The 25,146-nt window shown below is 60.0% G+C and overlaps 1 protein-coding gene across 2 annotated transcripts; it reads left to right on the top strand.

Annotated features, from left to right (window-relative positions):
* The first annotated feature begins 357 nt into the window (after positions 1–357).
* On the top strand, positions 358–20,489 carry NDUFS2 (NADH:ubiquinone oxidoreductase core subunit S2). 2 transcript variants are annotated; one of them, XM_030541976.1, is made up of 14 exons: positions 358–474; positions 2,289–2,395; positions 5,842–6,032; positions 9,508–9,628; positions 10,920–11,032; positions 11,915–11,989; positions 12,888–12,965; positions 13,735–13,820; positions 14,399–14,518; positions 15,110–15,239; positions 16,568–16,663; positions 17,378–17,461; positions 19,645–19,702; positions 20,256–20,489. In XM_030541976.1, exons 1-14 carry the CDS (start codon positions 389–391, stop codon positions 20,291–20,293), a joined length of 1,383 nt encoding a protein of 460 aa, XP_030397836.1. In that variant the 5' UTR covers positions 358–388; the 3' UTR covers positions 20,294–20,489. The 2 variants fall into 2 exon arrangements, with proteins under 2 accessions (XP_030397836.1, XP_030397837.1); XM_030541977.1 differs by lacking the exon at positions 358–474 and adding an exon at positions 1,913–2,153.
* Positions 20,490–25,146: the final 4,657 nt, after the last annotated feature.

The following is a 25,146-nucleotide window of genomic DNA, read 5'->3' as shown; positions in this document are numbered from 1 at the left end:
CTGCTGTTCTTCAGGCCATTCCACTGGAAGGGAGACAGAGCAGCGAGGCTGCTTGTGCCCAAAGTAAAGATGGTGCCCATGCCCGGGTTGTATGGGCGGTGAAGCCAGGCCAGGCTCCCGGATATTACCCATAGGGAAGATGGAGGCACCGCGAACACGGCCACAGAGAAGGAATCGAGCTGATGTCCCGGATGTTGCCCGTACTAAACATGGCGGCCAGCTGCGCTGTGGGTGACGGCGGCTCCGGCCCGGTTTTCCGGATATGGCCATGACGCCTCCTTTGCCCTCACTAAATATGGCGGCTCACCGCCAGCCTTTCTTACCGCGTTGAAGCAGCAGAGGGCGGCCGCATACTCCTGTCCCGCCTCTCCGCGGCGCCGCTGGGAAGATGGCGGCGCTCAGGGCTCTGCGGCGGCTGCGGGCACCTTCAGGGTCATGGCTCCCGGGGCTGCGGCTGGGGGCGGCGCCGAGCAGGTGAGACCCTGCCCGCACCTTCGCCCCCCCACCCCCCTCGCGACCCGGTGACTCCCCCCGCCCGTCCCCTGCTCCCCGCACCTCTCTCCTGGGATCCCCCCTTCTGTCCCCCCCGTGACCCTTCCCCTCCCCCCGGGGATCCTTCCCCCCGGGATCCCCTCCCGGGATCCCCTCCCCTGCCTTCTCCCCACCCTCTGGGCATTCCCACCCCCCCCCCGGGAGTCCCTCTTCCCGGGGTTCTCCCTCTGTGTTTCCTCGGGACCCCTTCCCTGCCTCCTGCGCGCCCGCCCCCCCCCGGGATCCCCCCCCCCGGGATCCCCTCCCCTGCCTTCTCCCCACCCTCTGGGCATTCCCATTCCCCCCCCCCGGGAGTCCCTCTTCCCGGGGTTCTCCCTCTGTGTTTCCTCGGGACCCCTTCCCTGCCTCCTGCGCGCCCGCCCCCCCCGGGATCCCCTCCCCTGCCTTCTCCCCACCCTCTGGGCATTCCCATTCCCCCCCCGGGAGTCCCTCTTCCCGGGGTTCTCCCTCTGTGTTTCCTCGGGACCCCTTCCCTGCCTCCTGCGCGCCCGCCCCCCCCGGGATCCCCTCCCCTGCCTTCTCCCCACCCTCTGGGCATTCCCATCCCCACCCCCCCCCCCGGGAGTCCCTCTTCCCGGGTTCTCCGTCTGTGTTTCCTCGGGACCCCTTCCCTGCCTCCTGCGCGCCCGCCCCCCCCCTGGGATCTCCCCTTGCCTGCCCCCATGACCTGTTCCTCGGGGACTCCTCCCCTGTTTCTTCCCCACTGGGACCCCTCCTCTGCCTCCTTCTCCTCCCTTGGGACCCCTTACCCATGTCCTGCACCCCCAGGACCCTCAGGGCATTGTCATCTCCCCTGGTGGGGACCCCACCTTCCCTGGGATTTCCCGCTGCCTCCTCCTATGTCCTTGGCATCTCTCCCCAATCTCCTGTTCTCTTGGGATCTTCCTCAGGGACCTTTCCCCTGCCTCCCGCACACCCAGGACCCTCCTGGGCATTGCCCTCCTCTCCCTGTCTCATAGACTTTAAGATCAGAAGGGGCATTATGATCATCTAGTCTGACCTCCTGGGGTCGGGAAGGAATTTTCCTTCAGGGCAGATTGGCAGAGGCCCTGGAGGTTTTTCGCCTTCCTCTGCAGCGTGGGGCACGGGTCACTTGCTGGAGGATTCTCTGCACCTTGAGGTCTTCAAACCGCAATTTGAGGACTTCAGTAACTCAGAGGTTAGGGGTTTGTTATAGAAGTGGATGAGTGAGAGCATTGCTAGCTCCCCCCATGGGGACGCATTCTCCAGCCCCCTAGAAAGGACACTGTACTTGGCTGTTACCATAGATCTCTGCGCATGTTATGGGGCTGTTCACTTTGTTACTCCAGCTGCTGCAAACAGGACCCAGAAACTTGCCTCCTGCAGAAACCAAACTGCCGTGCTCCTGGCTGGTTCCTGTTACTGGGTGGCTACTGGGTGGCTGTCATACAAGCCCCCTAGCTTGTGGGGCAGGTGTACGCGGTGCCCTTGTGACAGAGTGGGCACATTGAGGCACGTTTGAGGTTTTCCTCCAACTTCCTTGCTGATGATGCTTGATCTTGGAGACTAGCTAGCTCAGGTGCTTGGGAACGAGCCATGAAGCCTTTCTCTGCATGGTTACCGGTCAGAATCCTGCCAGCGTAAGTTTGGATTTTGATGGTTTATGAAATTATGGGAGAGGCTGTTTTGCTCCCACTGTGTGACTATCCATGGCACAAAAGTCACCTCTCTCCCCCTTGCTGGGTTTGACACTCTTTCCTTATCTCTGTGTCCAGAGGCTCAAAGCAGTGGCAGCCGGATGTCGAGTGGGCCCAGCAGTTGGCAGGTGCGGTCATGTACCCCACCAAGGAGACTGAGAAGTGGGTGCCTCCTCCCTGGAATGGTAAGTTCTGTCGAAGGCGCCTGCCCCCATTAAATGCATCATCACCATGTGCATGCTCTTGTGTTGGGGATTGTCATGTTTTAAGTTTGGAGTCAATCCCTCCCCTGGGGGGTGTGCAGTCCCACCTCTGTGAACGTCGCTAGACTAGCAGCTGAGTAGCCCTCTTGGGCCCGATCCTGTAGTGAGCTCTGTGTAGATGGACCCCTGTATCTTCACGGAGCGTATTGCTGAATCGGGGCCTTACATTGTCCAAGCTGAGATCATGGAAAACAGATGTGGGTCAGCATAGAGGGAGCTTCCTTAGTTTAAGGTGATCTGGGTAAGGAAAGAACTCTAGGTTTGGTTTTTTTAAAGATTTTTTTTTTTTTTAACTGGCGTCTCCCTTTTGATAGAAATGATCCCATGGCTTTTATTTTAATGTAAGTGGAAACAGGATTTTGGATTTGAGATGTCTTTGCTGCATCTGAAACCCAAACACACATGCTCTGTGCATGAAGCGATGATGGGGGACAGGTCAGTTGTACAGAGTGCTGGAGATCGCCTTGTAAGATGGGCTGATTCGAACCTACGTTTTAACACAGCCAAACACAAGCAAAGACTGCAGGTCACGCTGACAGGATGGGGGACAGTATCCTGGAGTGCAGTGACTCTGAATAGGATGTAGGAATAACTAATATTTGGGTTTGCTGGCCATGCTGCGGAGGGGATTGGTTTGAGTCACAAATTCACAAAATGTTTAAGTTGATCCGAAGCTGCATTCCCTCCACCTGCCCTCAAAACAATAACAAAGTGGTTAAAAATTTGTGCTCTGCTCCTGTTGGGCTGGGCATTGCGTGCATGCGTGTCCTGGTAGCTAACCAATTGGATAGGAGTTGTGTGATACGGTAGCTAAGAGGGCTTATGCGATCCTCTATCTGTACAAATAGGGGAATAGGCATTACTGGATACTGTGTGTAATTCTGGTGCTTGTTCTTCAAACAGACTGTTGACAAATTGTAAAGCTTTCAGAAAAGAGCTACAGAATTACACAGAATCTAGAATATCAGGGTTGGAAGAGACCTCAGGAGGTCATCTAGTCCAACCCGCTGCTCAAAGCAGGACCAATCCCCAGCTAAATCATCCCAATGAATGATTCACTGTCTAGAAAACTTGCCTGAGAGACTAAAAAAAGCTCAGTCTAATTACTGTATCCAGTGAAGGTTAAGAGGTGACTTGTTCAGTTACAGGCACCTACCCGGGGAAGAGGTTTCTGATTGAAGATGGCTCTTTAATCTGCCAGAAAAAGGCATAACTTGATCCAGTGGCTGGAAGCTGAAGCTAGACTAATTTAGACTACAAATAAGGCACAAATCTTTATGGATGAAGGCAGGCAGCCACTGGAACAGTGTACTAAGGGGTTTGGTGGATTTGCTGTCAGGAGAAGTCTAAGACGTTGTCTTTAAAAGATTTGTAGCTCCACCCCGAGATATGGGCTGGACACAGGACTCATGGAACGAAATTCTCTGGCTTGTGCTGTGCGGGTCGGGCTAAATGTTCAGAATAGTCGTTTCTGGTCTTAAAGTCCATGAAACATCCCTCAGCTGGGCTGGAAATCTAGACCCTAGTGCATTGCGTTGCAAGATTAGAAAACGAGACCCTGAACGCAGGAAGTGGAGAGGAGAGAGCCTCAGTGGCAAGAAGTCAGGATAGACGCTCTCCTGTTCTGTAATTTCATGCTGCTGCTAGTTACAAGGAAAACGCAATTTGTGTGAAGTGCTGACTGGGGTTTTTAGCTGGCCTGTCCCTTTAAGCCAAGTGTCCTGGTAGTCGGCAGACCTGTGAATGCATTCGCTGTCTTTCTGGTCACTGAGACATGTGCTGCCGATGGATTGAAAAACAATTGGTCATAGGCAGGCTAACGTATGACCTATAATATTTGATCTAAGGACGGCTGACTAGTGTGTCATGGTGTGAGCTGACTGCTGCAGTGGTCAGGAAGGGACTTCTCCCCCCATGCAGAATGCATTATGGGGCATGCTCCCCTCCTGTGAAGGCTCTGATCTTGGCAGCCAGAGGAAGAAAGAAGCGAATGCACATTCTGTGTGTGACACTGTTGTGGGGGAATGCTTGTTGGGGGGGTGTATGTAGGGGGGAGCTGGGTGGGCTGCATGGCTCTGGTGGCGGATGGGCTGCGTGGCTGTGGAGTTGTCCCTAGCAGTCTGCTGCTCTTCACACGTGTTTGGGGGGCGGGGGGGAGTTACCGTGGTTTAGTGTTGTGTGCCCAGGTGAGCAGTGCCAGGCCTGCCATTGTGAGAACCCTGTAAATGAGGTTCCCTGTGCTGGGTCACTGTGGGACTGCAGGCTCGGCCGGCGAGCTGCTGAAATTCCACGATGTGTGAATGCTACAGCGACTCCAGCTGCACCTCGCTGAGCTCCGTTACTTTGACAGTTGCGATTGTCCCCGGAGTTTATCGTCCCCAAGGGGCATTGTCTGGGGGTTGCGAGTGTCCAAGAGAAAACTGAGCTAAAGAGACTTTTCTCGAACTATCTGCAAAGGAGCAATGACTCAAGCTGGAAGGAGAAAGCCCCCAAGGGCAGGTTTACTCGGAGCCCAGCAGGAGCTAGGGGGCAGGCTAGGGGGTGGCCTGCAGGCTGTGCATGTATTTGGAAGTGCAAACTTCCTCAGTGTGATGCTTTCAGGCATTTCTCACATGGCAGAGCAGTGCTCTGCCCGGGCCACGGCTTTTCACGTTAGGAATTCTCCCACTTCAGCAGCCCCAGGAGGCGTGAAGAGAGAGAGAAATGTGGTCAGATTTTTCATGAGACGCCTTCAAGATTTTCCTCCTGCTCCCCTGCTGGGCAGAGACCAAGTTTGGGACAGTTTGGCCCAGACGAGGCTTCCTCCTGGGTGGCCCCTCCAAGGCAAGTGCTGAGCTTCTGTGTTGGGAGCCACGATCTGTGCTGGAAGCCAGTTTGCACCCTTCGCTCCCACTCTCCCTCCTCACCATAACCGGGCGCTCCCAGCCTCTGGACTCGTGGGGCACTCGCCGTTCTTTAGTTTACACTGGGCACAGTGAACGTTGGAGCGCACTCACTCTGGCCGCCCAGAGAGCAAACGACCCCCCTGCATAACGTGAGAAGAGCAGGGAGGCCTTAGAGCGACAGGTGTGGGGAGGCCGCTCCTATAGACAAGCCCAGTGCTCTGCAAGGCTGAACTGCTGGATAGGGCTGCTCCTCAGTTTTGCCAGGGAAGTGGTGGGAATCGCACTGTTTGGGAGGCGTGGAATAGGGCTGTCAGCTGTGGGGCATGCACCGTGGGGCCTGAGTTCCCTTCCATCCCCGAGCTCTAATCCTGCTCAGCCTTTTTAGTGCAGGAGGGCTGGTGGGTCTCCCTGGAGTGCTCTCCCTTGTCCAGAGGTGTACCCTGCCGTCTCATGGCCTCTCTTGCTCTCCTTGTGCCTGAGCAGACAAGGACCCTCCGGCTGAGAAGAAAGTCTCTAACCTCACGCTAAACTTCGGGCCCCAGCACCCAGCCGCCCATGGGGTTCTGCGACTGGTCATGGAGCTGAGTGGAGAGACCGTGAAGAAATGCGACCCCCACATTGGCCTGCTGCACCGTGGCACAGAGAAACTCATCGAGTACAAGACCTATCTCCAGGTAACCGCAGGGGGGCTGTGATCCCTGGATCCCTGCCTGGACACCCCAATCGCAGAGCAGCAGTGCGGTGGGCTCCATCAGCCAGCAGCTCCGTTGTGCATTCCCGCAGTGCTCCAAGGGCTTTTGCACCCAGGCCAGCTGCTCCTTGAGAGCCCGATCCTGCAAGCCCAGCTCCTGCTGCAATCCCTGGGGATTCCCCAAAGTGGCTACATGATGGGGCCCCAGGGATTCAGCTGCTTCCCATACTTGTTCCCTGTCTGCCCTATCCTCTGTGCCAGCCCGGATGGCGATTCTGGAAAACACTGATGTCCCAAAGGGAGAATCGTCTCAGGCCTTTAACCTCCTGCACGTGAGTGTCAAGTTCTCTCTGCCCCAGGGCAAGGCAGGGGCCAAATCAGGCCTTTGGGGCTCCCTGCTCTTCTGCCCCACAGCCCTGCCTTGCAGTCAGCAATGCTCTCCCGGCTGCCCAGTGCATTCCAACCTAGCCCCACCTGGCAGGCTGGAGGGTGCCCTGGAGGCAGTCTGCCCTGCCCATACTGCAGAGTGACCTGGGGCAGCCTGTCCCTTTCAGCGGCAGGGGTGGCCGCCTAGTCTGTATTTGGGGAGCATCTAGTGGGAGCAGGGGGAAGCAGCAGGGAACAGTGTGTCAGCAGTGTTGTCCAGTGGCTTGGGTACGCGAGCGGCAGCCAGGACTCCTGGGTTCCAGTCCTGTTTCACTCACTGTGGGGTAAGTCTGTTTCCCTCTCTGTAAGGGGGAGTCCTGTCCTGTCTGACCTGGGGTCATGGGCTCTGATTCCCATTTGTAAAACATTTTGGGACCCTCAGGCGCCATGGGCGGGGTGGTGGTAGGGAACGCCGAGGTCCTGCCCCTTGGAGTAAAGAGCAAGGGCTGGCACAAGCAGGACAAAAAACGTGTGTGCGTCTCTTGTTTAACAAGAGACGTCAGCAGCCTCCGAGGAAGCTGGGAAGATGGAGTGTCCTGCCAGACTTTGCATTAGGGCCTTGTAAACAGCGCTCCCTTGATTTACTGTCCAGATCAGATGTAATCTTTCCAGCCACCGGGGAAGCAGCACTTGAAGTAATCCAGCCCAGTAAACATGGGGCAGGAGCCAGGCAGAGCTGCGGGTGGCAGAGCACTCTGGACGTGCTCGGGGCGTGCAGCCAAGGCAGAAGCAGCTTAGTGACGCGCTCCCTTGGCGGCCCAAGCTGGCTGTAGCAGTGCAGAGTGTAAGCGCCTGGCTGGCATTTGGAGGCAGGTGATTCCCAGTGAGCGAGTCCGTACTCGTGCCCCATAAGTCGAGGGGAGGTAGGCGGGCACATGAGCGGGGGCAGGACCAGGGCGAGCGTTGAGCACTGCTTCCCAGTTGCGCCCCTCTGTTGGAGCAGGGAGGCAGCCAGCTGGGGATGGACAGCAAGAGGTGTGAATGGTGAAGGCCTGTTGGGTCGGTGACTCACTTTGGGGGCACTGTTCAGCTCATGAGCGTTAGCCAGTGTTTGTGCGGGGCTCCTACCTCCATGGGGAGACATGCCAAGTTTCACTTCCCTGCTTAGCTTGCTGGAGGCTGGTGCTTCCCTCATGCCAGCTGGTTCTGTTTTGCGTTTAGGTCCTCATGCGCTGACTCAGTGCTGTTCAGAGGGGGTGTTTGAGGGCTAGAGGAAGGACATGAGAGTCAGGAGCCTGCTTCTGTTACGGACTCCTCGGGCAGGTCACTACACACCTCCATGCCTCAGTTTCCCTGCCTGTACACAAGGGATAATCACTGTTCTGCCCTATGGTAAAGGAGCTCCCCTCAGGCAGGCTCTGGTCTGTTCTGTGCGGAGACCAGGAGGGTGACGTGCGCCAAGGACAAGCTGCTTCTGCTCTGGAAGAGCAGGTGGAAGGGCACGAGCACAGCTGGCATCCCGGGGAGTGCCCAGAGGCTGAGCTGGGTGCAGATGATCTGACGGTTCCCTTCCTCTGTGCGCTGCTGTTCTAGAGACACAGGGAGCGTGTGCAGTACAGCTCTGTCCAGGGGCCAGGCCAGCAGCTGGGGGCTGGAGGGATGGATTCAGATCTCACTGGTGCATTGACTTCAGCAGAGCTCCTCCTGCTTTACACCACAGAGCCCTGGTCAGGCGCCCTCTCTGTCATCAGCAGCACTGAATCTATATGGTGTCCACAGCACCGCTTCCCCTGCTTTATCTGCCTGGTCCAGAGGAAAGGGTCAGCCGCCAGCTGTGTAGTGCCATGGACTCCGACTGACTGCCTGAGTGACAGCAATCCAAGTGCTGCTGCTTAGGTGTGCAAGCAGTACCGTGCATGCTCTGCAGAGACACAGCATTGTGATCTGACCCCCAGGTACCAGCCTTGGAAGGCTGTTCACATGGGCCTTGCAGGCAGTTCAGGGTTTGGTGGCAGGCAGCAACTTTCCTCTGCCTGCTCCAAACTCAGCAGACCATAGCTGTAGCTATTGACTTGTAGGTGAACAGGAGGAAGCTGTAGAATAGGGAGAGCAAAGCCTTCTGGGAGTTGTAGTCTTTGGACTGTGAAATGTTTTGCTTCTGCGAGGAGCAGGCGTTTCTCACTGCGGTGCTGCTTTGTCCTTGGAGATCAAGGCTGAGGGAGACCTTCACCGGGACTCTCCAACCCCTCACGCTGATCTTGGTACAAAACCATGTACTCTGGTTCCCATCTCAGCAAAGGAATTACATGGGGTACTTGTGCCCTAAGAAACTTCCAACTGTCTAGGCCAGCGGTTCTCAAACTGTGCGGCACGCCCCAGGGGTGTGTGCGCAGTGGGACCCATGCCAGCCTCCACAAGGGGGCAGGGAGGGGGTGCCACCCAGCCTCACTCTTCCCCTAGCTCTGCCCCAGCCATGGCTGGGCTGTGGCCCTGGCTCTGCGGCCCGGCTCCTGGGCCCCGCTGTCGCTGCCAGCTCTGCCCCTAGTGTGGGGGAATGGGGGTGTGAATGCATTCTGTTACTCGTAAGGGGGGGTGAAAAGAATTGTTTGGGGACCACTGATGTAGGCTTTAGGGTGGGCTCCTCTCCTCCCTATGTGCAGTGGGGCTGCTCTCAGGCTCCCAGAGTGGCAGGCCTGCACGTTTGTTACTTCGATTGTACCAGGTCTTGTGGCTAAGCAGAGCTGGGTGGGCGACGCCCTGCGAGCCCTGGCGACGGCGAGTCCACAGGGCGCGCGCTGTCCTCTCAGCGCTGAAGCAGTGCCTGAGGCACCGGGCTGCCTTTCGGCAAGATGTGAAATTGAGCCCTGTCTGCTGGCGGTGCTCGGCTGGAATGACCCCAGTGCCCCTGCAATTCTAGCTGGCCGCTGGGCTCCTCCCCTCCTCTGGGACAGTGGCAGCGGTTCCTCTGCTCAGGGATGGGTGAAGAGATCCCTGTTTTGTAACTGGCCCTGCGCGGGCTGGCGTGCTCCCAGCGCCAGGCTGTCTGCAGGCCGAGTGCCGGATGGGTGTTTGCAGGCTGTTCTCTGTCGCAGGCTTTGCCGTATTTCGATCGGCTCGACTACGTGTCCATGATGTGCAATGAACAGGCCTACTCCCTGGCGGTGGAGAAGCTGCTAAACATCACTCCGCCCCTGAGGGCTCAATGGATCCGAGGTGAGTGTTCCCCTCACACTGGCTGCCTTGGCTCAGTGGAAGCGAGTCCCAAAGACAGCCCCTCCCCAGTCCTCCTCCATATGCCTCTCCCTGTCCTGTGCTTTCTAGCTGGCACCCTGGCAGGGAGTCTCCAAGGCCAATGCCCATTTGTCCAGGTAGCCAGCTGGGTCCTCGCTAGGAGCATAGGAGTTGCCAGTCAGTAGTTGGCTTATGCCCTGGTGCTTCTGGCCAGAGTCCATCACCTATAATGCACTGAGGGAGCAAGACGCTTGAGGCTATTTTAGTAACTGGGGGTCCTGCGCCCAACACTGCCCTGGAGTTCCCCGGCATTCTCTCTCCCTCTGGTGGGCGTCGGGGGCGGGGGTTGGGGAGGAGAAGCCTCCGGGCACTTCGCTGAGCTTGGGCGAGTATCCTCCCTTCATACCCTGTCCCTGCTCCCACATCACCCAGTGCCCAACCCCTCAGAGCCCATTGGTGCTGTTCTGAATTAGGCCAGAAGAGGGCACTGGAGAGAGAGAAGGGCTGAGCCCACATCTGGTAATTCCCCTTCCCCGTGTGCCCGGGTGTGATGGCTGCACGCTGCTCGCCTGCCCCTTCCCCGTGTGCACGGGTGTGTCGGCTGCACGCTGCTCGCCTGCCCCTTCCCCGTGTGCACGGGTGTGTCGGCTGCACGCTGCTCGCCTGCCCCTTCCCCGTGTGCACGGGTGTGTCGGCTGCCCGCTGCCCGCCTGCCCCTTCCCCGTGTGCACGGGTGTGTCGGCTGCACACTGCTCGCCTGCCCCTTCCCCGTGTGCACGGGTGTGTCGGCTGCACGCTGCCCACCTGCCCCTTCCCCTGTGTGTCAGGCACACACTGCTCTGCCCATCTGCCCCACTCCTGTGTGGTATTGGACGCATGCTGCTCTCCCTGCCCGCCTGCCCCTTCCCTGTGTGCACGAGTGTGTCGGATGCGCGCTGCCCGCCTGCACCTTCCCTGTGTGTGTGTCAGGCGCATGCTGCTCTGCCCGCCTGCCCCTCCCCTGTGTGGTGTTGGATGCATGCTGCTCTTCCTGGCTGCCCCTTCCCTATGTGCATGGGTGTGTCGGATGTGCGCTGCCTGCCTGCCCCTTCCCCGTGTGTGTGTCAGGCGCACACTGCTCTGCCCGCCTGCCCCTCCCCTGTGTGGTGTTGGATACCTGCTGCTCTGCCTGCCCGCCTGCCTCTTCCCCATGTGTCTGTCAGGCATATGCTACTCTGCCTGCCCGTCTCTCTCTGACGGGGGCTTTCTCTTTCTCCCCCTCGCCCCCCACCAGTTCTCTTTGGGGAGATCACGCGTCTTCTGAATCACATCATGGCTCTCACCACCCACGCTCTGGACGTCGGGGCCATGACCCCCTTCTTCTGGATGTTTGAGGAGAGAGAGAAGGTAAACCCCAAAACTGGCTCTAACTGTAGCCAGCAGCATCATCGCAGAAGAGGGGCAGGGCAGCCAGAAGTCGATGGCCCCTCTGCTCTAGCATCCTGTCTCTGTGAATGGGCCACAGCACGTGCCTCCTCAGCCAGTGCCTAGCCCCAAAATGCAGCCAACAGGCCAGTGCTATCTAAGGTGGGTGGAGATTTTCCTGGCCCAGCTGGGGAAGGTAACGCCCAGTGTCACCAGGGACCCTTGGAGCTCAGTCCCAGGCAGAGCCAGAGGCCCCAGATCCGGAGTGGGGTGATTCGCCCTGGGAGGAATTCCCCCTTGGCCCAAGGGGTTTGCTGATAGCAGCCTGAGTCAGATGGCGCTGCCCATGAATCAGTTGCTAGCTCAGCCATTGCTGAGGATTCTGCAGGCCAGGGCTAAGCAGCTCTGTGCCAAAGGCCAGGGGTAAATTACGCAGGCCCCATGTATCCTGCCTTGTCTTCCTCTGCTACGGTGCTTCCCCGGGCTGCTCTTCTGCCTGGCTTCCTGGCCCTGCTTGGCGCTGGCTGGGGCTCAGCTGGCAGCCTTGGATAGACTGACTCATTTCCCCTTTCTGTGGAACACGCTGGTGCTTCCTAGTTCACCAAACAGGCCCTGGAACGGGGTCCTGCCGGGGTGTGACCAGTCCCTGCCAGGGCGTTGGCAGCAAGAGCTGTTGGCTGCTCCCCATGCCCCCGGGAACAATATCTCTGGGATGCTCCGTGGGATGGATCCTGCAGAGCTGGGATCACCCTAGGGTTGTGGGGGGGGCACTTTAAGGCTGGCCAGCCAACCTGGTTTGCTCATGCTCTGCGCCCCGCGTGTGCTGGGCATGTGGGTGAGCAGTGCTCTTTCTGTCCCCTGCAGATGTTTGAGTTCTACGAGCGGGTCTCCGGGGCCCGGATGCATGCGGCCTACGTCCGGCCAGGCGGGGTGCACCAGGTACAGCCAGCAGCATGCAGCTCTCCTCTAGCGCTGCGCTGCCCCGGTCCATACAGAGCTCTGCCCGCCTCCCTCGTGTGGGTAGCCTGACTGGTTGCTACAGCGTGAAGTGTGGGGATGTCCCCAGACCCTTGTCGGTGGACCGTGGCGCCCTCTGCAGCTCATGAAGGGACCCGGCTCCCAGCGTCCTGCCGGCAGCTGCTCGGGGGAGCTGGGGTGGGCGGAGCCGCAGAAGGAGCTTGTGCCGGATTGGGCATGGGCACCCAAGCCCCTCCTCCTTTCTTCAGTAGTGGCACTTCCTGCCGAGCCCCTTGTCCCGGTCCGGTCTGCTGAGAGCAGTGCTGGCCTCTTGGGAGGGCTTCTTGCAGCCCTGCCACTGCCAGGAGCCCCATTCGGGGAGAGGCTGCGTCCCCCTTCTGTAACCCTAAACAGAGGGAGGATCCCCTTTCCCCGCCATGGAGGGCCTGTAAGGCGGCCGGCTGGAGATGCTCAGCGCTCAGACAAGATGTCAAAGTGTGACTCTGGCAACTGAGTGTTTCACGCCCATGGTCCTGAGCTGGGGGCCAACCCTCCCCACAAACTGGTGTCATAGGGTCTGCGGCTGGTCAGGCCAAGGCAGGATCCCACCTTGGGCTCCTCTGTCCCTCCTGCAGCTTGGCTTGATACTCAGAGCCAGGCAGCAGGGAAGGTGGGGAGTGGCTGGGGCCTCATCAGCATTTCTCAGACTTGGCAGCAACCACCTGGCCCCCTGCTTCTTGGGTGCTGAATGATCCCCCCGAGTTCTCCAAGCGTGTGTGTGTTGTCTTCCCCCCAGCCCTGTCCCACATGCACATATATGTGCTGCAGGAAGAGCTCAGATTCTGCCTGTGCTAACCCTGTCCCCGTTACCCCCCAACAGGACCTGCCCCTGGGGCTGATGGACGATATTTACGAGTTCACCAAGAACTTCTCCATCCGGATCGATGAGCTGGAAGAGGTGCGGCTCCCAGGATGAGTCGCCGTGTGAACTGGGAGTGGAATTGTTCTCTGCAGTCAGCCCCTGCTGTTCCACAGGGAGGGGACCCCTGCTTGGGACCTGGGAGTGTAGGAATCCTGTGTCCCTTCCAGCCCCATGAGTCCGCATGTCTCAGGGTTTGAGAAGGGTTTTGTGCATTCCATTCCCTCTCTCACCCTGGGTCAGGCCAATGTGGGATTGCCCTCTGCCAGGTCTGTGTCGGCTGATCCAGCCCCCAGTGGCTGCTCAGACAATCGGATCCACATAAGTTTTCCTTCTAGTGAGCTAATACAGCCACGAAGGGAGCATGGGGTGGGGTGCTCTTTTACAAGGGTGAGCAAATCTGTGTGTGTCTGGGGCATGGAGGCTGACGGCAGAGCTAAATTCTTCGCAGGCCCCGCTGTGTGTGGAGGCGCTATGCCCGGCGGCTGGGTTGCTCTGCACTGCTGACGGCACTCTTCCTTAGTCGAGGTGTTGATTACATCACCATCAAGAGCAGGAAAAGCAGAATTCCATCTTCAACTGCAGGGGAAATTGAGAGAGGTGCAGAATGTGACGTGATCATGGTCTGTTAACATCTGCTGTGTTCCACTCCAGAGCTAGCTGCATTCCAGCGATGGGGTGAAATGCCTCTGGGTGCTCGGAGTGCCCGGGTGCTGTATCATACGTGCACCTGCTAGCAGCCAGGGCCAAGTGTTTGGAATGAGCGCCTGGTGACGTTTCGTTATGTTCACTCCCTGTCTCCTGGCAGATGCTCACAAACAATCGGATCTGGAAGAATCGCACGGTTGACATTGGAGTCATAACCGCAGAGGAGGCTCTCAATTACGGTTTTAGGTATGATCCTTGCCCAGGGTAACGTTGTAAGGCAGGCTGGAATTGGGGGTGGGAGCGTCCTGGGAAGATGAGGTCTGTATGCTCTCTGTCCCCTCCCCTGCGGGCCGGCCTCGCTGGGGTGTCAGTGGATGGTTGATGGTGTCGAAAGCAGCGTGAGACCCTGGCGCAGGTGCGTGAGAAGATGCCCCTGGTCTGGGAGGGGAGTCTTGCTGCTGCTGCAGTATACTTGCTGGTGCATTTCCCTTCTTCAGTGCCATCTAGTGGCTAGAGCTAGGAGAGCAGAATCCCGAGATCTGTACCTGACTCTGCCCCTGCCCACTTGCTGTTCCTCGGTTTCCCCAGAAGTAATGGGCTAATAGTGGCCGGGGGTGGGGTGGGGTGGGGCTTAATCAGCTTTGGAAGCTCTTGCCAGGCAGGCTGATGCCAAGTGCCCAGGCTAAAGTAGAAACTTCCCCTGGGCGGCGGATTTGGGAGTGGCCCCCTGGAAGAGTTATGCTTTCTCAGCCAAGTCTGGGGCTGGCCATTGCCAGGCCAGGGCCCCGCTGCTCAGCTAACCCTTCCCTCTCTGCCCTTCCCAGTGGGGTGATGCTCCGTGGCTCTGGAATCCAGTGGGATCTCCGCAAAACCCAACCCTACGACGTGTACGACCAGGTGGAGTTTGATGTTCCAATTGGATCGCAGGGTGACTGCTATGACAGGTGCCTTCCATGTGGGGGGAGAGGGGGAAGTGGGAAGGTGGTGCTCCAGGGAGGGCCATTTTCCACGGTGAGCTCTTCGGAGAGGGGAGACTGACCCCAGGGAGGGCTGTGTGCTGTGGTGAGTTCTCTGGGGATGAGGGGCTGACCACAGATAGGGCCGTGTCCCGTTATGAGTTCTCCGGGGAAGGGGGGAAGCTGACCCCAGGGAGGGCTTTGTCCCGTACTGAGTTCTCTGGGGCGGGGGCTAGCCCCAGGGAGGGCCGTGTCCCATGGGAGGTCCTCATTGCTCAGGGGCATGCCTGAAGGCTGCCCTTGCAGCACAAGGACCAGTCTCAGGCTCACTCCTTTCCCCCTGAGGCGCCTGTCTGTTCTGCAGCCTCTCCGTGGCCTGAGCCATGTGACAGCAGCTGTCTTCGCGGCCGACGGGGCCCTGAGCATCCTTTCCACAGAGAGTCCAGCAGGGCTGGGCGTGGCTCACACTAAGCATCCGCCTCTGTGCGGTGCTCAGGCTTCCAGTCAGTCCTGCTGCCTGGCCCCTGGTGGGCTGGAATTGCCTGGGCTAAGCCTGCTCCGGCCCCTGTCCTGCGGCAGGTACCTGTGCCGGGTGGAGGAGATGCGCCAGTCGCTCCGCATCATCCTGCAGAGTCTCAACAAGATGCCCGAGGGGGAGATCAAAGTGGATGATGCCAAAATCTCTCCTCCCAAGAGATCCGAGATGAAGGTAACGGAATGCGGCGCCTCCTGCTCCTGGGGCCTTGACTCTTGGGAAGGGAACAAGCATCTCTAACGTGTGCTGCAGCCTGTCCCAGCCTCGGGGGAAGCGGGGCTTGTGTCAGAGCAGAGGACTGCGGGGCAGGGCTCCTGCCTTCGGGGGAGGGTGGATACCCTGGGGAGTCCAGACGCCTGACTTCTAGGCTCAGCTGTGACTGTGGGCACGGTGCTGGCTTCCCGGAAGGGGGCCCAAGGCTGCAGCGCAGCTGGAGAGCACTGGTGCTGCTCTCGCGCCTTTCTCTGAGGGGGGTTCCTTTGGAAGGGGAGTGGGCCAGCAATTCCTGGGTCTCTGGCATCCCTGCCAAGCTGGTTGGGCGAAGACGGCCGCAAGCCACAGGTGGCTGCTGGCCATGGGCGATTCCTGTTTTCCCTTGTTCCTATAGTGTGACCCCGTTTTGCTAAGGAGCGCTGAGCCCTGCGGGGGCCTGGAGAGCAGGCAAATGAAAGTGCTGTTTGGCTAGCAGGTTCCAGGTTGTACAGCACCTGGCACATCGGGGGCTGGGCTGGGCTCAGGTGCTGCCACAGTATGAGTCACTGAGGGAAGATGAGATGGAAGATGGGCTTGTGACCAGCACTCGACCCGGGTGACCCTGGGTGTCGCTAGCCCTCTGAGTGCCTCAGTTTCACTGTCTGCAACAGAGGGAGAACAACCCTGCGTCTGGTGTGTGAGTTCAGCCTGGGGCCTCTCGCTCTGTGCAGCCGTGGGGCTGCTTTCGTCCTGCTGCAATATGCACGATCCAGATGGAAACTGCCTTCGATTGGGGGCCCTCGGTAAAAGCCGAGGACGGGGGCAGGTGAGGGGAGCTGTTGCCCACAGGAGAGGAAATGTCTTTGCCCGGCTGGGACCCAAGACAGGGGCCCTGACCCCTCGTCACTAAAGACCTGGCACCTGGGGATGGAGGAGGAGGGGGGCTGCATTCCTGGTCACTTCCTGCCCAGAGCTGCGGGTAGTGAGTAGCGATACGCACGGTGGTAGGGCTGGGGAATCTCGGCAGCCGTGTTTCTGGAGGAGAAGAAGCAAGTCGCAGAGAAGTCAAGTAACTGGGCCAGTGTTGCTCTGTGAGTCAGTAGCAGAGCCCTGGCTCCAGTCCTGGGCCTGGCCGGTGCTACCTGCCTGCTGTGAAGCCCCAGGGCGACTGTCCTTCCTGCTGGGGGCCTTGTGCCTGCGCTGGGGCGAGGACCCGTGGAAACGTTCACTCTGTATATTGCTGTGTGTGTTGCCACGGGCTGGGATGGTCCAGGCCGCCTGTCTGATGCTCTGAATTCCCTTCTGCGCAGACCTCCATGGAGTCGCTGATCCATCACTTCAAGCTGTACACAGAGGGCTACCAGGTGCCACCCGGAGCCACGTACACAGCCATCGAAGCCCCAAAGGTACCTGGTTGGCGGGGCGTACAGCCCTTTGCCTATGCCCTGGGTGCCCTCCTCCCTCACTGGTCCCCCTGGCTGTGCCCTGTGGAGGCGGGGGCACGTTCTGCTGCCATTACAAACTATGAGAGATGGCTGAGCCCCTGGGGGTGTGTTAGAGCTGCTGCCCCTGCCACTCAGCCGGAGCCTGGCTGCTCGCTGCTGGCACTGCCCGTGGGAATGGGCTGGTGCTAGAGGACAGTTACCACTGGCTGGTGATTGCGCTGGTGACATTCCATTGGCTCCAGCTGCCCCGGGGGGCACCACTGGGCCAGATTCCCAGGGACTTGTCTGGGGCAGCTCTGGGTGTAGGCTGCAGATGGGGTCCTGGGGGCTGTGCAGGTTGCTCACTGACAGGCCCAACCCAAGTGGCTCCCCTTTGCCCCGCATGGGTCCCTGGTTCTGCTCAGTCATGTGATGAGCTGCTGGGTTCTGTTGTGTCCCAGAGTCCTTTGGGCCAGCTGCCTTGTGCCCGTGTAGGCCACCCTTTCATGCTGCAGCTGGGACGAGACAGGCTTGCCTTGCCTGAGCATCAGATGCAGGGGAAGGCCGCCCGTCTGCAGGGACGGGGGTCACCAAATGCCACCCCACCTTGGGCACCTGTGCTCAGCGCCGCCATCTGGCTGTGGGAGGGCTGCAGAACCTCTGCTTGTATCGCCAACTCCCTACTCCATCCCGTAGGGCGAGTTCGGCGTGTACCTGGTATCCGACGGCAGCAGCCGCCCCTACCGCTGCAAGATCAAGGCACCCGGCTTCGCTCACCTGGTAGGAGATTCCCTGAGGCTGGGGGCTGCCGGGGCAGACTGGAAAGGGGGGTTCTCGCTTTAGGGGTGCCACAGGGACGGAATGGGGTGTCTTGCTTTAGGGGTGCTATTGGGAAAGTCTGGGGGGAGGGGATGGGGTGTCTCGCTTTAAGGGTGCTGCTGGGGGAGTCTGGAGGGAGGGGATGGGGTGTCTCGCTTTAAGGGTGCTGCTGGGGGAGTCTGGAGGGAGGGGATGGGGTGTCTCGCTTTAAGGGTGCTGCTGGGGGAGTCTGGAGGGAGGGGATGGGGTGTCTCGCTTAGGGGGACTGCAAGGACTGTCTGGGAGGAGGAGATTGAGTATCTCGTTTAGGGGGGCCACAAGGACCATCTTGGGGAGGAGATGGGGTGTCTCGCTTAGGGGTGCTGCAGGGACGGGATGGGGTGTCTTGCTTGGGGGGGGGCAGGGACCGTCCTGGGGGTGTGTCACTTCAGGGATCTGCTGGGTCTCTGGCTCCCCGCCTTGCACAGGGAGCGGCTGTGAGCAGTGTCTGGGCGCTAGGTGCCCAGCACGATCTGAGCTCTGCCCATCCTTGTGGATCGCTTCCCCTGCGCTGAGCTGTGGGTCCGATCTGCTCCCAAGCCACACGGCACAGAAAAGGGAAGTGTGGGCAGCCGCAGCTCAGCCTGCCAAGGGGCTGCTTTGGGCACCGGGGCCAGCCCTGGGCTTCTGGCTTTGCCTGTGGCTAGTGGAGCTGCTGACCAGGTGCAGCCTGCACAGCTGGGTCTGTTGTTGAGCAGCTCCTGCCTGGCCCTGGGGGGCAATGCTTCCTGGGCCCCATTGCTGTGGAGGGCAGCTGGACCCTCATGGGGATGAGGTTGGTACAGGCTTTGACTTGGGGCCCTGGGCTGAGGGGCGTTGATCACTGGGGTCCTGCCCAGCCCGGGGGCTGGAAGGATCTGCTCTTGGCTGTGGAGCAGGAAACCTTGTTTTCCAGCCTGGGGTTGAGTTTCAGGCCCTACTTGTGCAGCCCCAGTCCCACCTGCCGTGAGAGGCGGTGGCCGTAGGCGGGGTGGGGGAGGCCGTAGGGACACGCCCCGGGTTCCAGCTGGAGGCTTTTGAGGCTCAAGACACATGTGCGTGGTGAACTTTCATACCACGGGCTTGGCCCAGAACCTCTGCTCCGGGGAAGGCGCTTCCATTCAGGGCCTCAGCCTGGTGTTCGTGCTGCGCCAGGCGGCGCTGCCCTGTGGCATTCTAAAGCAGAATGCTTGAGAAAGGGGCAAATAGTAACTGCTGTTTTTGTAGGACCTACAGAAAAACAGTGCACTTGTTCCCTTCACTAGTGCTTGGCCCACTGCGTGTAGCTCCACAGGCTGAGTGGGCTGGGAACGGGAGACTTCACAGGAGCACCCGCTTCCACAAGCAACCAGGGTGGCTCGTGGGGGGTCTCTGGTCTCTAGGCCAGCACAGGCCCCAGCACTGTGCTGGGGAGCTCGTTAGGGGGCGCTGTTCCATGGGAGTCAGTGCTTGCCCTAGTTGCCCACTATAGCACTGGCGGGTGGGGGGCTAAGTGAGAGAGGAAAAGGAGCCACCCCCCTCCCTGGCCCAGCTTGTGAGATGAGACTGGCTGGCCCGGGTGTCCTGAGCACCATAGCTTGGGCTGCGTAGCTCTGCCCCTCCCATGCCAGCTGTAGCTCTGCACTTCCAGGGTGTTGCCTGGTTGCCCCCAAGGCGGTTGCAGGACTGCCAGTGTGCCCCCCCCCCGCGCCCAGGATTGTTCCCTGCAGGGAGATTCCAGGGCCTGGCCAGGCTGCTGCGTCCCATGTGCTGGCACCCGTGTGTCTGTTCACTGGGGGAGGGGCTGCAGCCCCCGGGGAGCCCAGGCTCCTGCTCTCGCCGGCCCCGGGGAGCCGGGCTGGCCTGTCCCTAGAGCCCTTGACCCTGTTGCTTTGAGGGGAAACAAGAACAGAAAGCAGCCAATTTCAGCAGGGAGGCAGCAGCTCATGGGGCCAGCGGGCTCTGGGCTCCTGTCCTGCTCTGCAGGCAGACGGCTCTGGGAGGCTGCTGCATGGGCAGGGGTCCAGCTAGCAGCACATGTGCAGCTCTGTGCTGGCTGGGGGGCTCTGGGGTGATGCAGCCAGCTGGGCTGGGCCTGGCTGCTCCTCACTCGCTGTCTCTTCCCCTCCCTCTCCCCCCCCCCCCAGGCTGGCTTGGATAGGATGTCGAGGGGCCACATGCTGGCAGATGTGGTGGCCATCATTGGTATGTTGGGCACCGGGGGAGGGGAGGAGGTGGTGCAGGCAGTGAACAGCAGGGAGGAGAGGGGGGGCTGCTGATCCAGAGTGGCTGGCATTGCTGGGCCAGTGTGGGTGCCAGCTGGTTGGGGGGAGCCTTCTCGAGATGCCGGGGCCAAGCAGGAAGCCAGATCTGGGGTGCCTTGGGCCCGGCACAGCCCTGCTGACTCCAAGCACCGTGCCCCCTGGGACCACTGACCCCTCTTGAGCTTGTGGGGCAGGGCCTGCTTGTGTGCTGGGTGCCCCAGTTCCACTGTAGGGGGCTTGAGGGAGTTTGGCGGCTGCTGGCCGGGGGGCCAACGAGAGCTCCTCTGGCCAAAACAAGCCTGGTGGTACCGCGTGATGGGCCCTAACCCCCTAGCGATTCCCATGCCCATCCTGCCTGACCCCCCAAGGAGGGCCCTGATGTAGGGGGAGGGGGAAGAGGCCTTGTGCCTGGGGCCAGGAGGGCTGGCTTTGCCTCGCTGGGTGCCGGGAGGAGTCTCTGCCTTGCCCTGTCTAACAGCCCCTCTCCTCGGCAGGCACGCAGGACATCGTCTTTGGGGAGGTGGACAGATGAGCTGCTGGGCCTGCGGGCGGCTGTCTGCGAGCCCCAGTGCATCGACCTCTGCGCCCTGCTCCTGTGTACGGCGCCTGTCCAGGCGGGATGTCGTGGTGTGTGTGTGTGTGTGTGTGCGCGTGCGTGCGTCTGTGTGTGCTCGCTGCTCCCCGTGCATGGGGCTGTGTGAATAAAGCTCCCTCTGCAGCCTGCTGCACTTTGGTTCTTAAACTGAAACTGAATGAGGAATCGCCTCCTTCCCCCACGGCTGGAGCTGTAGGCGGCTGGCTGGCGCAGTGTGGGGTGGGGAGGTTGACTGTCTTGGCATGGGAGGGCAGCCTCCTTTCGCCCGGGTCACAGCTCCAGTGGGGCTGTTCCCCTGGCATCCCTCCTCCCCCCCTGCTCTACCCCTCAAGTTTCCTCTTAAATCTCTCACCTCCTGCGCTTCCCACCCCCCCGTCTGAATGCCGGGGAGGGGGGCATGTGGTGATCGTGTGTGTGTGTGTTGGGGGGAGATCCCTGTCATAAAGCACTTTGCTCTGGGCTGGGTGAAGCAGGCTCTTCCCCCAGAAGCTTCCTGTTACGGCAGAGGGGGAGCAGCCGTTCCCCCTGCAGGCTGAGACCGCAGTGTGGGTCCTGGCTCTTCTGGGCATGTTTCTCCCCCGCCCCCCATTCTGAAGTCCCCAGCGCAGCCTCAGGCCCCTGCGTCCCCTTGCCCAGCGACCTCCCCTCCTGTCTGAGGCAAGCTGCCCTGCAGCCCCAGCTGGAGCAAGGGGTGTTGGTGGGGCCTGAAGAAATGCTCATTCCTGCCCGCCCCTCCCATGCTTCTCCCGCCCATCCCGGCCAGTAACATCTGGCACATGAGTGGTGGCCCAAGCAGCTCTTGCCTCCAGCCGGTGCAGAGTCCAGCTCCTCGCCAACAGTCCCGCCCCAGCACTACTGCCCTCTGACAGCAGAGCCCTTGTCTGGGAGGAGGAGGTTGGTGAAGGTCTCAGCTGTCGTAACAGACTTTGACTTAGTGCCCCCCGGCATCCTGGTTCAAACGTGAACGCTGCAGGGTCACTGGAGCCAGCGGCTGGTCACAGAGATCTCGTGCTAGTGAGGGTGCATCACGCCAGGGCTTCGCTCTAGCAGGGTCCTGCAGGGCTCTATTCTCAGCCCGATGGTATTCGGTGTATCGAGCACTGGGCAGTAGGAAAATAAAACATAAAGTCAGCGCGGGTACGATGTGCAGCTGCCTCACAGTGGTGGAGCAGTGACCCGTGCCAGGTGCTATATGCGGCTCCAGCTGGATCCCTTGGTCAGGGGTTGGAACAATACGTGTTCAGGGCCGTGCAGCTAGGAACACAGCATGGGTCACACAGGCAAAGGGAAGCTGGGTTGGAATGGGGGATGCTGGAAGGGATGTGGGGAACCAGCTGAAGATGAGCTCCCAGAGTGCTGCTGTAGCTGCGAGAGCTCCTGCCCTCCTCGTGGGTAGAGACGAGAGGAGGGAAGTGGTATCTCCTCTGGATATGGCAGTAATCGCTACTTGCTGTGTCCAGGGCTGAACCCCACACTGCCAACGGGCTGGTGCCAGCTTAGAAAGGGGCTCAGAAAAGAGCTGCAGAAATGCAGGGAAACCTGCCTGAGGGAGAGGGGAAGGACACTTGACTTTCCTGGGGTACGATCAGCACCTATGTGGTGACGTGATCGTAAGGGCCTGACTGTTAGGTATTTCTTCTTGCCCAAGGTGCCTTGTGGGGGTTTCAGAAGCACCCAGCTGCCGCCCCCCCCATTACAATAATGTGATCATCCCACTGGGCATCTGTCTGCAGCGGTAGGTGCCCATGGTGGGGGGAGATTTCGCTGCCAGTAACAGGGCTGAAAGCTGAAGCCAGGCAAATGCAGGTTAGAAATAAGGTGCAGCTTTTCAGCAGTGAGGATAACCAACGAGTGCCCTCAGTTAGGGAGGCAGGGCACATCCTCCCTCAGCTGGTCTTTAAATCCAGGCTGGGGGTCTCTGCGAGATCTGCTTTAGGCCAAGCACCAATCACTGGGGGCCGTTCTCAAACCTGTGTTAACAGGAGCTCAAAGCAGAGGACCAGGCTGGTCCCTGCTGGCTTTGAATTCTATGAAAATAACCCCAGCAGCTGCACCTGGGGGGCCAGTCAGCGGCACAGAGCGCCTAGGGCTGATGTGCTCCCAACGGCAGGCTGGGCGTGCACTCGCTCATGTCTGAGGCTCTTCGTGTGCCAGCCGTCTGTTCCACGGACCTGCTCAGCAGGGATGAAGGCCTGGAACGGGGGAACTGATAACTGCAGCATGGCCTGGGATCCACGGCTCGTGGGGGCTCAGATGGGGCTCTGTGAAGCCCAGGTGGCCAGCAGTGTGTGGGCAGAGGGATGGGCTGTGTTGTGGCTCATTGCCAGCCGTCAGGTGCGGTCCCGGCCGGAGAGCTGGTGCCAGGCAGCTGACGAGTGCAAGGGGCAGGATTGTAGTGGGGCGATAGCGAAGACACCTGCACTCGGTGCACCACAGCAAGACACAGGTGGGAAAGACGAGCCCTTTGTTACAGGTTCAACACTTTACCCTGGGCCTAGTGAGAGAGTCCCCCAACTGCCCCCTGCCTGGTATCTAGAAGGTAAAATCCTTGTCCCAGAGGCAGGGTCAGAACGCTCCTGGCTGGCATGCCACTGCCCAGTGCTGGGGGCAGCAGAAGGACCCGAGTCTGCAGCTCCCTGTCCTCGTACCAGTGGGGACTGGCTGTGCTGATGGTGACTCATGGTCAGGGCCCTTCCTTCCTCTTCCCAGGCTGGGATCTCAGTATTATGCCGTGTGTCAGAGGAGGCAAAGCAGGCATGTGGGGGGGGGCAACATTTCAGCTCCCCCCCGGGGGCTGCAATCCTCCTCTCGGGCTGAAGGGCGAGACCCCAGCATGATGCCTGTCCCACTGGCTGAAGGCTGGGCACAAACCAAAAAGTGTATGTGGGTGGATAAATACAGCTGCCTGGAACCCTGCTTTACGTCCCCTCCCTTAGTCCCTTTGATCAGCTCCTGGCCCCCTCGGCGGGGCCACACACCATGGAGATGCATTCGTGGCATGGCTGGGAGTAGTGGAGCTGTGGACAGGGGGCTTACAGCTGGGCCCTTGGCAGGAGCCTCCGGGCAACTCCAGCACTGGGCTAGACTCAGGCTGGATTAAATACCCTGGGACACCAGTGTGGGATGCCTGGGGTGGGGGCTCCCAAACAGCAAATGCCGGCTGCAGGTCTCAGCTGACTCGCTGCGCTGGTTGGAGCTAGCTCCTGTGAAACTCCTGGACCTGGTCTCAGTTCCAATGTGGGTACCTGGCCCTTGGGGGCCGGGGGGGGGGGAAGCCACGAGGTTCGGTTACTGCCCTGACTCGGTTCATAAACTGGGGGGGAGGGTGACCCCTGGGGCAGCGCCCCCTTCAGATGTGCCAGTGCCGGTTATGCTCATGGCACGTTTTCAGTCCTGAGGCCCCTTTTTAGAAGCTGAAATGCTGGCGCCTGTGGCTGGGGGTGGATTCTGTGGCCATTCCAGGGCCGTGCGGGTGAGCACCCAGTGTATCTAGACGATCCGGAGTGTTGCAAACTCATGCAAACGCCTCTGGCTGCAGCTGGGCATTTCCTCTAAGTCCTGGAAACTGATGCTGAGATAAAGCCGCTCTAGGATGTCACATGCAGAGATAATATTGTGTTTATCAGGGCTGTGTCAGGCCTGTTGTAACCAGCTGCTTCCCGAGCGCAGTGGGTGTGCCACCCAGGCCCTGTGCTGGGGGGCAGCAAGGCGTGCCCATACCCTTCTTTCTCCAACCCCCCAGTTCTCACCAGCCACTGCATTTCTGCCCCCACCAGGCTCCCCAGGGGGTGCTGGCCCTTCAGGTGGGGCACGATTTTAACAGATTCTTTTTTTTTAAAGATTTGTTTTTTTCCTTGAAAGCTGGATTTGCTGCACAGTCCCTACCCAGGGCCTGACCCTGCTTGTCCTGCAGCCTGCATGAGCCGGGCATGCTGGGCGGGAACGCCTGTAGCCTCGTCCTGGGGTGCCAGGGGGAGGCCCTGCATCCAGTCAGAATCGGACAGAGTTAAGGAGAGTCCAGCTAGACTGGAGCTAGGGCCCCCTTGCCCAGCCCAGAGTAGCCAGACCCAGCTGCAGAGGAGAGGAGAGGGCACAGACTGGCCATGGGGCTTGGCAAAGGGTGCTCAAGGCAGCTGCAGGGAGGGAGGCAGACAGTTCTGGCCCCAGCCTGGTCCTGATTAGCAGGGAACGGGCCCCTGCCAGGCAGGGCACCAGGGCGGGGGTAGGTCACTCTGGTCCTGAGGCCTAGAGGTTAGGAAGGACTCGGCCTGTACGCCAAGCCTGGAGGGGGGGGCAGCTGGTGAGGAGCTGGGGGCTGAGCCAGGCTCCGTGGGAAGGGCAGAGCCCCCCAGCAAGGGGCCGGACTGGATCTGTTGTGATTCCACGGTGTGAGGTGTGAATGACTCCACCAGGGCTAGGTCAAACCCAGCCATGGAGCCGCCTCGCCTGGAACCTGGTGCGAAACCCAGCAGAGTGAAGGAGCAGCAGCCCCTAGGGCAGAGCGCAGTGCTTGGAGAGCGTTATCTAGGGGGACCACGGGTGCTAGGATGGAGCCGGGATGGATTCAAATCAGCCTGAGTCACTAGTCCCCCATCTGAGTCCTCGCCAGCCCCAAAGGGCCCTTCAGTGGCCTGGGTCAATGGCATCACCCAGCCCTTCGATACACAGTTCCGCCAGTGCTTGAGCAATTACCAGTGGGCTCCCACCTGCCCCTTCCGGGAAGGGGCCTGGGCCCATGTCAACCCTGGCTAGTTCCCTAATGCAACCAGAGCCTGGAGAAAAGGGAACTG

The sequence above is a fragment of the Gopherus evgoodei genome, chromosome 24, assembly GCF_007399415.2.
Source record: "Gopherus evgoodei ecotype Sinaloan lineage chromosome 24, rGopEvg1_v1.p, whole genome shotgun sequence".
In the NCBI taxonomy this organism is placed as follows: domain Eukaryota; kingdom Metazoa; phylum Chordata; order Testudines; family Testudinidae; genus Gopherus; species Gopherus evgoodei.
Note: the sequence above shows the minus strand (reverse complement) of the source record. Positions and strands in the feature narration are given on the sequence as shown.